The 15,756-nt window shown below is 45.9% G+C and overlaps 1 protein-coding gene across 1 annotated transcript in view; it reads right to left on the reverse strand.

The window, feature by feature from the left end:
- arid3a (AT rich interactive domain 3A (BRIGHT-like)) overlaps positions 1-15,756 on the reverse strand; it is a 48,169-nt gene that overhangs the window by 13,346 nt on the left and 19,067 nt on the right. Inside the window, 2 exon segments of the mRNA XM_028816671.2 lie at positions 8,335-8,623; positions 12,705-13,518. Of these exon segments, the coding sequence (XP_028672504.2) occupies positions 8,335-8,623; positions 12,705-13,114 (699 nt within the window). The 5' untranslated portion in view covers positions 13,115-13,518.

Raw genomic sequence — 15,756 nt, forward strand, 5'->3', positions numbered from 1 at the left:
CTGTTTTCTTTGTGGGTGGCACGGTGGCGCAGTGGTAGCGCTGCTGCCTCTCAGTAAGGGTTCGCTTCCCGGGTCCTCCCTGCGTGGAGATTGCATGTTCTCCTCCCACAGTCCAAAGACACGCAGGTTAGGTGCATTGGCGATCCTAAATTGTCCCTTGTGTGTGTGTGTGTGTGTGTGCCCTGCGGTGGGCTGGCGCCCTGCCTGGGATTTGTCCCTGCCCTGTGCTGGCTGGGATTGGCTCCAGCAGACCCCCGTGACCCTGTGTTAGGATATAGCGGGTTGGATAATAAATGGACGGATGTTTTCTTTGTTTTTTTCCCCTCTCAGCAGTTGAGTATTTCCACAGACAGCCGAATGAGGGTGGGTTGAGGTTGGCATGGGCTTGAGACCACATGAGCTCCTATGCTTAAAACAAAGCTGTGCCTTCTCCCCCATCCATTAGTCAGACGTGAGCTGGCAATGGAGACCAGGGCATGGGGATGGAGCTCGGGACACATTCTGTTACACTACGCCTGCCCTCGTGCCTTTGGACTCTCCAGCAGGGAGCCGTGCTGTGACATTCTGGCCAACAGGGGCGCTGGTGTTAATCTTTAGGACACTAACTTGTGCCATCAGCACATGTCCTCTAGTGATCGCCTAGTATGAACTGAAAACTTGCCTGCCGCGTGCTCCATGTCGGCCTGCTTCTCTCTGTCCATCGGCCTAGGCCTCCCTTACTCCCCTGATGACGTCTGGTTATGTAATCTCTATTTACATTCCTGTCCTCCATCTCTGTGGCGCTGGCTGATTATTTATAGCTTCCCCCGGGCCACGTCTCTTCTCCTGGAAGCGTTTTCTGGACTCCTTCCAGACTCGTCTGTCTGCTGGCATCGGTACAACTTCCTTTCCTCAAGCACGCAGTGCTTCCCCGGTGCAGCACATCACTACAGTACAAAAGCGGGCGCCATCAGAGTCCTTGGCCATTCATGACCACATCACACCTCCTGCACCCTTCAAACAGCTTCTCACCAATCTGATGTAGCACCGGGACTGGTGACAGTTAGATGCCAGGGCAGAGTTCTGCGCATTGCCTGCCACCAGGCTGGCCCACCAACAAAGCCGCACTGGCTCCTCGCAGCTACATTAGCAGTGGTCAGACATATTGGATATGAAGCCTGGCTGTGCCCATGAATGCCACAAAGCAGTTCAGAGCTTAGCTAAATAAGCACAACTCCATTAGGAGAGACTGGAGACGTGGAGCTGTCCTCGGACTCCCAAGTGATCTTCAGAGCTCCAGAGTGTGAGGTGTTCGATACCAAACTAAAGCCGCATTTCGTTTACCTAGGTGTAACACAAGGAATAAAACACTGCCATGGGGTGTGGCGCCAACAGATAATCCCACAATCAGTACAAGGAAAAAAAAACGTCCACCCAGCCTTCCTTCATCCAACTCGAATGCGCAGGCCAGCAATGGAGTCTGCACAGACACTGATAAGCTGAACAGCCAGCAAAGAGAAACCCCACTGGCCAGACCGCCGCTCATTCATAAGCCCAAGCCAAGGCACGCACGCACCAACGCACTGGCATACAAATGCGGACGCTTGGACTTGCACGTTCCCCAACAAGTTTTTCTTGTTTATCAACTGATAAGGCTTCCCACCCTTCAACTGAAAACGGTTGGCCGACTTTATTTATTTATAACAGTGACACTGTGCCAACACTGAGGGGGAAAAGTGCATGGCACCTCGGCACACACACTGCAGCGGCCCTAACTTTGAGCAGCCACATCTTCGTGACAATGGCCGACTGTATCCACCTTCAGGGACCCCCCCACTGGTCAGGTTAAGATCATAACTCCCTGTGGACATGTACTTCATCAACATTATTTAATACAGCGCCTTCCACTCCTGCACACCAAGTATATCGGACACCATGTCAGCAGCCTTATCCAGTATAGCGCCTTTCATGGCCCGAGCAACACCTCAGTTATGGAGGCCAAGTTCTTTCCAATCACAGCAGGCTGGTGCCGCAAACTCCTCAGGCCAATTTGCAACTCAAATTAGGATTCAAGGGTTCAGTTCTGCAGGCTTCCCATCCAGCGGCAGTGAGTCGACTGAGCCTCGGACTGAGCCTCGCCTCGCTGGCACATTTGACAGATTAATGAATTCACCAGTTGCCTTTCCACCGCTGCGTCAAACTCCTTCTACCTTTCAAAGTACTTCGTGCTTTTGACTCCCACCTGTCACCATTAACAATCAGCAATCCCACCGCTGACGGGCAGCCCAAGTGAGGAGGCACTTAAGGCTGAATCATGGATACTGTGCGCCATTATGGAGTTGAAGCTGAAACCTTAACAACCTTTAAAAAGAATGTGGAAGAGACAAAGGGACAGCTGAACAAACAAGCAGCAAGTGGGCCGAATGGTCTCCTCTCATTTGTCACATCACTTATGTTCCCATGACCTAAGCAATGATCAAGTGTGGCCAGACATCTCAGCAGGGTACACAAAGGGACGTGTCCTCCTGGGACAGAGCAGACAGGCAAGTGTGGTGGTGGGTGACACGCATGGCCCCTTCTCATATGCTGGTGACAGTCAGGCTCAAGTGGGCGTGGTATACCGTGCTCCTCCCACCCCAGTGAGACATCATCATCATCATCATCACCTAAGCCAGGGGTCCTCAATCACGGTCCTGGAGGGCCGCAGTGGCTGCAGGTTTTTAGTTTCCTAATTAGAAGGCAGTCCATGCTGATAATGAGACTTGGTATTGAACTGCTTGGCTTATCGATGCTTTCATTCATCTAAGAGCAACTGGAATTGCACTGCAGAGTTTCCTTCTGTGAGAACGTTAGCCACGTGTTTAGTGGACCAGAACAGATTTAAACCTAATGCTCCTTCCAGTTCTCCTCTCATTCATTTTTAATCACAGATACTTCACGGTAAGCACGTGAGCTGGAGAGCTGCTGGTTTACTGGTTATCTCTATCTCATTATTAACTAATCTCTGATTAAGAAAACAGGCAACAATTAAAACTCAAATGCAGCTGCTAAAATCGAAAATAGGCCATGAAGGGTTCTGAATGGCAAGAGAGCTAAAAGGAAGCCCAAGAAACGTATTGCTTTAGTAGTAAATAGAAGGGTTCTAATGAAGAAATTGGTTAACATGAAAACCTGCAGCCATAGCTGACCTCCAGGACTGGAACTGAGGAGCTCTGATCTACAAAGGAACTCAAATTTGTGTTTGAGGAATGAAAGCACAAGCAAGACATGGAGTTCAACACCAACTATCATTATCAGCAAGGACACTGGCTGGAATGAAAACCCGCAGCCACTGTGGCCATCCAGAGCCGTGACTAAGGACCCCCGATTTAAGCGTTAGCCCTTTGCCACCCTGGGTCTCAACTACCACCTTGCTATGGTATGGAACTCAAACGTCTCACCGACGTCATGGTCTGCTTCTGCCATTTGCCAACTATGATGCCAATCCAGCCAGCCAACTCTTTCCTCTGATACAGGGGTGGACTAGCAGGCTTTCTAATTTAGCAAGTTCTTCATGTCTAAAGGGGCCGTCACACGCATTGTGTAAAATGTGCTTTGTTTATCCACCCTCTGTGTGACCTTTGCTAGGAAAAGGCCTGCATGATTTAATGCTTCACTTTAAGGAAAAGGACAGATAAGACAGAAAAGAAGGAAGGGAAGAAATCACACAGAGCGGTGGGGCTGGATGGCCTTTTTATGTGTTCACAAGTGAAGGGGAGGGAATGAAAGTCCCATGAAGCTCAAAGACGATGTGCATTCCTGGACACACACACACACAGAGACACAGTACGTCCTAGTCGGTCAACTCACTCCTCACAATACAGCAGAGTGTAACGGCCTACCTCAAGCCTGGAGTGATGGCATGCCTTGGTAAGTTTAAACGCTCGATAGGCTCAGTAAAGAGGTCCCTGCCTCCCCCCCCCCCCCCCAATGGCCAGGAGGTGCCAGGAAGTGAAATTTCATATAAAACTTGATTAAAGTATTTAGGATAGTGGAGTTCCAAACTGTAAAACTAAATACTAGTTTTGGAATCATTTAAGGAATCTTCGCATTTTAATTGAAATAAACAAACTGTTTTATGGGCGCCGTTCAATTTTATTGTTTAGTTACATATGACCAACAAAATCCTTTTTTTTTTTTTTTTTACTTTTCAGTGTATTGGTTGAATAAAATCATGTCACTTAAAAATCCTATTTTTACATATTTTTTGGCACCCTAATGCCACAGAATCCTTAGCACATTATAAAAACCTTGACTTCAGTGGGAAGGTGATTTGACAGACCTGACATTCGTGACAGAGTGGAATCAAATCTATGACCTTAAAGTGAAACCTAACATAAATTCACATTCATTTCAGAAAATCCTAACCACGGTGAAGCCTTACACTGTACGTGTGAAGTACTTGGTCTATTGGAGAGTTGAACTAGCAATCTTTCTTAAAAAAGCCCAATACTTTATCCACTGAGCCAATATTACCAAATCACTGAAAAGAGTATTTTGCTAAATTTCTATATAAATGATAATTAAAAAAAAATTAAGTTTGTGTACATTAATCTTGAACCTTCAACCATTTGATTGAAAGCCCAACAAGCTAACCACTTGATCAATGAAGTAACTTGACAAAATCAATTAATCAAAATGATTTACTTAACTGTGGTGGGTTGGCGCCCTGTCCAGGATTGGTTCCTGCCTTGTGCCCTGTGTTGGCTGGGATTGGCTCCAGCAGACAACCGTGACCCTGTGTTCGGATTCAGTGGGTTGGAAAATGGATGGATGATTTACTTAATTAATTATTCTACATTGGACTTGAACTGTCTAACATGCTAATCACTTGAGCATCACCGCTAATTCATATATGTGTGTGTTGGCTAAAAGCACTATATTATGTATGTATATATATATATATATATATATATATATATATATATATATATATATTTGACATAATGAACGTGTAGATCCCAGGTCAAAACTGATGAAATAGTATGCATTGTCACCAGAGATCAGCACACATGCAAAGATGGACGGAAATCGGTTTGATAACAGTGGGTAAAAATTGATTGCAAAATTTGACCCAAACAAACAGATGGCAAGTTGAATAAAATTGGGTAACAATAATAATAAAAATGAAAATAAAACTCTGAAGGCCCAGGGTCTCTTTAAATCCTGTTCTCTTTATAATGCCTCATTAGATGAAAAGAAAATGGCGCTCTCCAAAACTGTCCATTTCTCTTTCTGCACTTGGCTAGTGGGGAATGTGGCAAACTGTGGAGTGAGAAGGGCTGATGCCACCCAGTTAAGTGACAGCTCCCAGTTAGGAGGCCAGATGCAGCTACTGGAGTCTGATCTTTAATGGCTTTCTTATACAGTGTAAGTGAATGTGCTGTCACAGACACCACAGGACACCCCAATATTGCATTAAGTAACTACTGATAAAAAGAGTGAGGGGAAGAGTTAGACTCACTAATTATTAATAGTAAATAAAGTACAAGGGACCTGGGCGTTAGAAGATGTGTGTCGTCCTGCCTTCTCTGCACCCTCTGCTTGTCATGCTACGTATCAGGGAGGCCCGCTAATTTTTGTCTGTCGCTTCTGCTTCTGACACTAAGACCAGAATGGAGAACATGCTGGGTATCTCTGGCACTGCCCTCCAGTGGTTCAGGTCCTATCTGACTGATAGCCCAGAGTTTGTTAGTCTTGGTGACAGCAGGTCCAGCTCAGCGCCAGTCACACAAGGAGCTCCTCAGGGCTCTGTCCTCGGCACTCTTCTGTTCTCTATTTATATGCTTCCCCTTGGCCATATTATTCGTAGCTATGGACTGGGTTATCATTTTTATGCAGACAATACTCAACTGTATTTCAATGTTAAAAATGCAACTTCTTCAGAGCTTTCTCAGCTCAAAACCTGCCTCAGTGAAATTAAATACCGGGATGGAATAAAACACTTTAAAATTAAATTGCAACAAAACTGAACTCTTGCAACTTCATAAAATGAGCTCCTTCCCAGTCCATCTTGGCGGTGATCTCATCAGACCTGCCTCTACTGCAAAAAATCTTGGGGTCATTTTTGATTCCTCCCTCTCTTATTCCGCCCACATAAATCACATTAAGAAACTTTCTTACTTTCACCTCCGTAACATATCCCGTGTTCGCTCCTTCCTCTCCTTCTCTAATGCTGAGAAACTTGTCCCTGCTGTTATCACATCCCACATCGATTATTGTAATTCCCTACTGGCAGGTGCCCCTTCTAATCTTATATCACAGCTCCAGCTTATTCAAAACTCAGCTGTAAGAGTCCTGACACAGAGCAGCAGCAGCGAGCACATCACACCATCCTGCTCCGTCTTCACTGGCTCCCTGTGTCCTACAGGATTGAATATAAAATCCTACTAATAACCTACAAAGCTTTAAATAACCTCACACCAAACTACATCAGTGACCTTCTCCATCACTATGTGCCTGCCCACCCACTAAGGTCCTCTGATTCTGGTAATCTTGTTGTACCCCACACTAATCTACACTCCATGGGTGACAGCAGGGCCTTCAGCTGTATAGCGCCCAGACTCTGGAATGACCTACCAAAATTAATCAGGTCAGCTGACTCCATGAATTCTTTTAAAAAACAACTCCAAACTCACCTGTTCAGGAAGGCTTTTAGCTCTACTTGACTTTATTACCCTTCTCTCAGTTTACCTCCATGTCAAGATGCTCATGTAACCTGTGTGTGTGTGTGTGTGTGTGTGTGTGTGTGTGCGAGACCATCAATTATGTTGTCTGTTAGGCCTTTTCTCTGAATTTACTGTCGTAATCTTCTGTATTTATTTATCTGGTTTGTACAATGCTATATACTGTATACCCTGCTGTTCTATCTTAAACTCTGTGAAGTGCCTTGAGCATGGGAAAGGCGCTATATAAATAAAATGTATTATTATTATTATTAATTACAGGCATTGCATGCACCCTTTTTGGTAGATTCTTCCTGCATTACATCGCTCACAATGTCTGCCAATGTTAGTTTGGTCAGATTCTTTTACCATGAAGTTGTTTCAGTGGCATCATCCAGAGAAATGGTGCAGATCAGGGGACTGCTGTTCTTCTCCCATTTCATTGCTTGCTTCCATGATCTAATTTTAAATTTACAAGTATGGTTTCAAAGTGGAAGTATGAACTCCAGCTTTACAAAAATGGCAGCGACCCCCCCACGATACACACTGCCAAGCACTTCCTGAAGCCACTTCGAATAAGGTGAATGCAGAATCATATTCAGAATATTCGTTTTGGAATATAAACCTTGACGGGCAATCATCTGAAGCACAACACAGTGACTGTTGGTTAGCCAATGAAAGTGGACAACCGCTGAAATGGAGTTTGACTAAAGCCTCCTGAACAGCAGACTAAGCACTTTCTGTGAATCAGAAGCCTTATTTATTAAGTAGCACAGAGTCATTCGCTAAATGCAGAGGGCCACGTGTGATAAAGGCCTCCAGTGCCAGCGATGTGCCACTCGCACACAGAAGAAGAAACCCTTCAGTTTGCTACACTCAGTAAGGCGCAGGGTATTGCAGTCTCTCGCAGGTTCGCTCCAGTTACCCTCCGCCTTCAGTGTTAAGAAATGCTTAAGGACTCGTGTTTTAAAGACCCTTCCCATCAGTCTCCACTTAGGGGATCACATACTGTACTCAAGGACACAATGCAATTGAAAGCGGTCGTCATTATTGCTGCCACTGACAATTTTGAAGATCTAGATGAGATGCCCACACTAAAGAGGGTTAATTCTCTGAGGCTGTCAGAGCAGGGCATGTCCATCAGCTCAGGGTTAATACTGGTCACTCTTCTTGTCTTCTTTTTGTAGCATGGAGACCAGAACTGAACAAATGACTAATGATATCAGGATGATGGTTTTAACAATATATGCTAATATTTTTCAGCTTCATTGCCACATTAGTCGATAAACATGGCAGGTCACGTACTTCACTTACAATGAAATGTCAGTAAAAACAAAGAAATGAAAGCTGCCTCCATTTATGAGCACCAGGCACATAAGTAAGTACAGTGGGTGCAGTTCATTTGGAATTCCACCTCCTTTAAAATACATCCCTTCAAGAGGGTGGGGAAATCAACACTAAACAGCACCTACTTCCCACAATGCCCAACAGGAGTATAAACTTGGTCACATTTCTTTCCACTGTAAAGCCAGCAACACCAGGCCACTCACCCTAAGAGTCAAATCTGTCCAGTGCCCTCTCCTCTGCTCAATCAACTGGCCACCACTAACGGACACACAAGAATCCCAAGTATTTACAGGCTGAGACCTACCTGCTTGAACTGTTCTTCGTACGTCCAGTCGCCGTGATCCTGACCCACTGCCTGGCTGTGGGACCCCTGGCCCGGGAGGCTGGCTATGCGCAGGTCCTGGCCTACAGGGGTCTTCATCTTCAGGAACTGTGAGTGAGCTGGAACTGGACGGTGAGGGTGAGCCAAGGTCTTACCGCCTACAGTTGCATCTCCTATGGCTCTACTCTCTTCACCGTCCTCTTCCTCATCCAAGTCATCAAAATCGTCTTCCATTTCCTCTTCAAAGTCTTCCTCATCCCATTTTCTTTTGCTGTTTTAAGAAGAGAAGAAGGATATATGTTAAACAAAGGGATACACACAAAGACAGAAAAGGTTAAGAGTCTTGCAATGAAAGCATTGAGATGGTATGTGACAGGTAGCAGGGTTATCGTCAATATCGTCCATCACCAATTGGCTAGACACGCCGTCAGCGTAAATAATAAAATCACTGAGGAATGACTTGAAACATTTGCAGAAATCTCCTCAAAGCAGCAAACTGCAACTGTCACCATTTTTTCTTTGTGTAAGAACCTCACAAGAAAGCAGTCGGGCACTCACGTGTGCCATAGGAGGCATGCAGGAGTCCTGTGCGATACTAGCTTAGCAGGAGTGCGGCGGAGTGGAGGGAAGGCACCCTCATCAGTGTGTTGCACACCAAGTTTGAATGGGAAGAGCACAGGTACATTTGTAGCACCTCATTGCTGTGCTGCCTGTAGACTCCGAGTACCTGTGCTTTCTCGCTCTTTACATCACTCTTCTAGGTAGCTCAGTGCCCTTAAAATGACCATAGAACTTGGACAAACCTGCCAGAGAGTCGCATGAGAGTTCCTTTTTGAAGCCGCTCATTTACGCGATGGAATGTCAGCTCATACTGTGGATGACCGACTCCCAGGCTAATGCATCTTGTCAGCAACATTACAATATTCTTCAATCACCGTCATTTTTCTTAACCCACTTATCCGGGGCAGGGTCATGGGGCAGCTGGAGCATATCCTTGTGATATGTTACATAAGCAATGAAATTCGGGTGACGGACAAGGACAGTGGCAGCATAGTGATGCTTGATTGGTCTTGTGGGCATGAAGTGGGTCAGTACCAGCAGCACTCAGAGCTTCAAGGGGACCCCCAAAGTGTGTTCGAGTATTTAGTGTATTGCAGCACTTGTAGATTCAAGAAGAACAAACCACCCACGTGTTCCGACCTCCAAGAGAGTGCCATCGTGTAAAAGTAACGAATATAGCAGCAGGAACATGACGCTGACTAAACACTCATTTGATTCCACTTCAAGCACTGCTTGCAGGCAAATAAGAATATAACACAAATGTAATTGTGCTGCGTACACGAAATAATACATCTGAAATAAACTGACTGCACTATATAATCAAAGCTGGGCCGTACCGTTTATATGAAGATAGTGCCGTTGTCCTCCCGCACGCACATCTTGCACATCTGAAGCACACAATACCAATGAACACTCGGCGTTCTGCGCTTTCTGTGGAGTGTCGTTTGGATGCATGGTAAGAAAAGGCAAAATATGCCCTCTAGCCAAGCCATGATGAAACACAGCCAAGTACAATTGTTCTTCTAGAACTTATGGCGGACCTTTCGTTTTTTGTTTGTTTTTTTGTTCTGAAGATGATAGAAAGAGGACAACTGAGGACAACCAAGGACAACTGAGCCTGCAGTATTTGAGAAAGTAAAAGTAATTTGTAACTTCTATTTTCCTGTTGGCACACATTTATGCAAATCCATTTAATGAGGAGGCGGACCCAATTTTAGAGTTTCATGCCAATGCAGCATTGTGATTTGTATAGCAATTCTAAATGAACCCGTTATTATGATGACTCAAAGACAATTCATTCATCCATCCATTTTCCAACCCGCTGAATCCGAACACAGGGTCACGGGGGTCCGCTGGAGCCAATCCCAGCCAACACAGGGCACAAGGCAGGAACCAATCCCGGGCAGGGTGCCAATTATGATGACTCAAAGACAATTCATTCTATTACCAAATACCACTGCAGGTGCCGAGGTGCAGTAACCTGTGAGACAACAAAACTAAATCCTGATTCCCGAGTTAAAAAGTGCCCACTCACCATTCCTCCACCACCCCGTGTAGATGCTTTGCACAGCTAATTATTCACACACCATAAGCATCTCTCCACAAGAGGCCACAGTACACTGTCGATGTTCTCATATGACGATGGGAACTTTTAAGACACTGGCAAGGCCCCAGCAGGTAGCTGAAAATTATGAAGAACAGCCACCGGTGCCTAAAGCCAAGCATCCATTTGCTCATCTGCAGTTGGGACCCTCTGCAGACCCCTGAAGTCTACGGGCTGCACCCAAATTCTTAGGCCAAGTCTCTCTTCCATGTAAAATGTTTTGTATAAGCCACACACATGTTCACACATCTGCCTAGGTCTTCTGTACTGTTATAGCTATGATCTTAGCGGTGAAGACAAATTTAGTGACACCTGAAGGCCGAAACTAATTTATTGAAGCCACTACGACAAAACAGAAAAAGGTAGGCATTGGAGCACTTCCATCCCAGAGGAACGTGATTGAGTTATCACATTGGCTGCTACTCATATAACGGACATAGAGAGAAAAAAGAATCTGAGGCACCATCACCCACCATTCAGCATGCTCAATCACTGCCATACAACCCGTTGGGTGCATACAATTGCCTAAAATGACAGAAGTGCCCCCCAAAGTGTCTTTAAAGTGTCTCTAAATGAAGTTGAAATCAACCAAAGACAACTTTTGTTAACAAGTGGGACTTCACCTGCATAGGATGAGGGGACATTTACGTAAAAACAGCCTTCTAGTTTCAGGCTTATTAAAAACCAAAGTCAAACCTGAAACCAGATACCTTTAAAGCTGGGTGGACGTCATCCTGAGCTTTGGGGCACTACCAGCCTTCCATGTGGCTTCTTTAAATTCCAGATGGAAACCCTTTCATAATTGAACTCCTTGATTACATCATCTACACAGACCACAAGACCGAGTTTGGCTGCTCAACAACTGTGAATGCCCAAAACGGTTGGCAGGAACCAACAAACACTTTACAATTCACACCCCAGTCAGATGGTCATGAAAACTGCACTTGCACTAAAACAAACGGAACTAAAAGCACAGCGGTGCATCCCCCCCCACGTCACGGCCATTCAGTGTGAATATTAGTGAGCAAAACAAAATCCCACAAAAAGACAAGTCCAGCCTGACAACATTTACGGACACAATCGGCTGTATCATCTGATTACCAGACTGGCTGCTGCTAAAAGCTGCTGTCATTGTGGCCTCCTGGGCCGAGCCTGTCCCACTCTGCTCTATAGTGTTGAGCTGAAACTCCAGAACGTGTTGAAAGGCAGGAAGTTCTGTTCCAGGATATAATGCTTGAGGCTTAAAAGGCAGAATAGAAGAGTGCATAAAATAATGTTGATTTCACTTCCTAATTTTATGTGGCAGCTCAGCCGCAGTAGACGTGCACTATAGACTCGGTCAGCGCCATGCACAGGACATCCTGCAGTCAAACCTTACGACCTCCCTACAGTGAACTAAAGGGAAAAAGTACCAACCCTCACCACATACCCACTGCTCACAAATCTAAAGTTATGAAGGGGCATCAACACCACCACAACACTCATGGCAAAGGGCAGGGAGTGGGTTGACATTTTGCTCCTACACACAACTGCTCCATTTACTCAAGTCATTGATAATGCCGACTACACCAATCAGGATCCAACTCGTCCAACACCGCTCCAGCTGACATTCTTCCTCACTTTTGTTTAAACTTTGTCACCCCTTCACATCATCTCACTTGGGTCACTGCAGTCTTCCCCAGTAGCCATTCAAGTTGGTTCCCATCAGAACCCTCACTGAGCCCCTCCACTCAAATTGAAACAACGGCCTGCCACAGGGTTCCAGAATTCACCGCTTACCTCAAAGGAACAGAGGAGATCTCGACAGAGCTTCTACTCCACAACTTGAGCACCACCCTCTGAGCACTCGTGAAGCTCCATGGTGCTTTCTAGTCAGACATTTCTATGTTCCACTAATCTTTCTCAATATTCCAATTGAGGCTCACCAGTCTCCTTGGCATAAATGGCTCAGGCAAACATACCATGTTGATCTACCAATGCTATTTAGAACCAGGAGTAGAATCACATACTGTATAAGGCTGGTGCCCACACATCAGAACTATTTTGGCACATACGTCCTGGAGACCCCCTAAATCTTTTCTTCCTAGTGTATGCCACACTTCTATTACTGCGGAGGGTGATTACTATACACTGGCACGGTTACTCCGAACACCACATACAGTGAAAGTGCATCTACGTTGCTACTCACATGTGCTCCTCCTCATCTGACCCCATCATCTCCTTGTAGCGCTCAGCTCCCTCCTCTTCATCATCCTCTTCCTCATCCTCCTCTTCCTCGGGGACTGTGCTACCATTCTCAGAGAGTGAACTATCTGAGTGCCTCTGAAGTCCCGCCGCTGCAGCCCTCATCGCTGCCAGAGCTGCCATCTGAGTGCGCTGCAGTCCTGGTGCTTGTTCTGCAGCCACGTCCTCCTGCCCGAAGCTTTTGCTGGCTTTGCTTTCTGTCGAGTCTTCTTTCCTTGAGTTGGAAGCGGATGTCGGTGGAGCCTGGGAATGGCTGGCTAATTGCTGCTGCTGCTGTTGCTCAAGTTCCATTTGAAGTTTGGCCCTCTGCTGCCTGTGCAAGTTCTCCATGACGGCTTGCAGCTTCATTGCCATGGAGATGTTTTCTTGGAGGCCACAGGCCTAGACAATGAGAGAAAGATGTGCCTAAATCGGAGATCCTGTCAAGCTGCTTCAGAGGGCTGGGCCTCAGAGCATTTAAAACTGTTCTGCCAATCTCCTGAAGCCGATGCTTCTCTAAAAGAGGTGCAGCCGAGAGGCTTCAGTCAGCACTCCCCTTTGCTTTTGCAAGCACTGACCTTGGGTGTCAAACCTGGCACCTTGGAGGGCTTCGCTTTGACCATCCAGAGTCCTGCCGCTATTTTTATGCAGTGCAGTGGCAGATGTGTGCCGTCCCAGCTCGACTTGAGCAACGCATGTCTCTCAGTGGGAGTCAATGGGCTGGAGTGGGCGCAGTGTTGTGGAGGGTGCTTGGTGCTGCCAGCAAACAAGAGAAGAGCCTGTAAAGAAACAAAAGCAAGCAGGTAAATATCAATGCAAGACTGAAACATAAAGGGTGCCAATGTTATAGATGTGCTCACATACGAGTACGCCAGTCATGCCCTTCCCAATGTGAGCTTAGTTACAGTTGAATCCCGAATAGTCATACTCTTTTAAAGGTGGCATTTATTGTGATTAGACGTATCTGCCTCATTGCCCTGTACCAACTCCGAGCTTCACTGCTTACCCGGTCTGAGTGGAGTGGTGACAATGGCAATACGGCTTTGTGTCATTAAATGACACTTTGGCTTAAAGCACACTACCTCGGTTGCATGGACTTTGCCTTCACTTTCATTATGGTTGGGGTATTAGAGGCTGAACGCCCTTGGATCGGAGTAGACTGAAGTTATGTTTTCCTGCCCTTAGTCTACATCATGGCTGTTAACAGAATGAACCCAAAAGACACCAAGGACTCACACCCCTATCTTCTATACGTTAGATATTTACATATCACACAGCGCTTCATGCGTAAATGGGACCACATAACCAGTAGTATCACGGGGCTCAGAGTAAGACGGCCTTCCGTGAGCACAGCCCAGAGGGGAGGAAGTGCAGCAGAATGCAATACTGAAAGTCCAGGGAGGAAGCCGCGTACATCAAACCGCAGGCGATCAGCTCGCTTATGTAAGATGTGCATTTGCATCTCGAGGTGGCGAGCTCTGAATGCAAAGGGTAAAGTTGTTGCCGTCCACCATTCTGACAAGGAAGTAGAACGGGACTCTAGGGAGAGTTTGTGGTAAGCGTTACTTGGCATAGGCCTATCAGCATGGCATAGATAACTTCATATGAAACCAGCAGATGATACGCAGTCATCAGGGTAAATGCCAGCGTCAAACGCACTCCCACCACCTGCTGCTCAACCACTCAGGTATCAAGTCTCTCTCAATTAGAAACTGCAGAATCAAGAAGCAAAGTGAAGACATCAACTTCATTCAACAGGACGCCAGCACAGCAGATGAGGAGGAAATTCCAGAAAGCAGGCCTTGAGGCTTCAGTCACGTCATTATTCACTAAATATAGCAGTTTTCACAGTGAGCGGTAAAACGGCAGTACAACACATGACTAAAGAACACCGCTGCTGTGGTCTTGTGCTTTGTAAAGCACCTTGTGATAGTTTGCTGTGTGAATGTGCCATATAAAGATGAACTGAATATAAAAATATAAGCCTACTTGAGAAATGAAACATCCCAGGAATACATTTTCTTGCCCATACAGGAGGACAGCTCAATAACTTCCCTGTCTGACAGTGCAGGGGACGAGGAACCTAACAGTTATGCAAAAGGTCGATAAGCACCAATGTCACAGTTGGCTTGTCCAAAAATAAATAGGTGGGGGTGGAAGAGAATGAAAACGTTGTGTGTTTGTGAGATTTGCATATGCATTCTTAGCACAATGCACTTGGATCACAGACTCAATTGGACGAGAAAGTGAAAGAAAGCAGAAACAAACATGAAGCAGCGAGCGTCTGAACACACAAGGACTGCATTTGATACGCGCTGAAAGCTCACGGAGATCGGGTTCCTGGAAAAGGGCGCCAGGTGCCCCCTGCTTCACTATCGCCCGGGTGCACTGCTCCTTGGCCCGTTAACTAGACAGCACTTGGCCACGTCTGGGAGTAGCGGGGCTCATTTACCACCCTAGTGTGTAGACAGAATGCACTTCCCTTCCTTCAGTATCTGACTAGCTGTCACTACCAGAATCCCTTATCTTTAGTTTACTAGTATCAACGGGACTCCATCTTGCATAAAGCTGTGGCATATTTCACGTGCTGGTCCCATAACTGAGCAACTCTGATAAGAATTTCCAGATCTACTCACCAGTCATAGTAGGCCTTGGCCTAGCAAATGGCTATGTCACCTTTCCTGGAAAACTCGGTTTCATTTTTTTTGCCCCCCCATATTCCTGACACTGGAATTAACTTGTCAGTTTCTGGCATAGTCAGTATGTGTATAAAGAGCTAATATCTCCAAAAATCCAGGCTGAACTCCTGCCTACTCGGCGCTCCATCATCCTTTTTCTTAATGGATTACCTTCATTTTTAGTTGCAGGTCTGTCTGTTAAAACTTTGCAATTACATTTCATTCTCATTTAATGTTTCTGAGAAGCTGACCTTATTGCTTTGTGCAGCCACTCTGTCACCTGCTAATCGATATTTATTATGGCGCATGTCGTGAAAGGCTCCAGGCACTGAGGTTTGA

Source organism: Erpetoichthys calabaricus, chromosome 12 (assembly GCF_900747795.2).
Source record: "Erpetoichthys calabaricus chromosome 12, fErpCal1.3, whole genome shotgun sequence".
Classification (NCBI taxonomy): domain Eukaryota; kingdom Metazoa; phylum Chordata; class Cladistia; order Polypteriformes; family Polypteridae; genus Erpetoichthys; species Erpetoichthys calabaricus.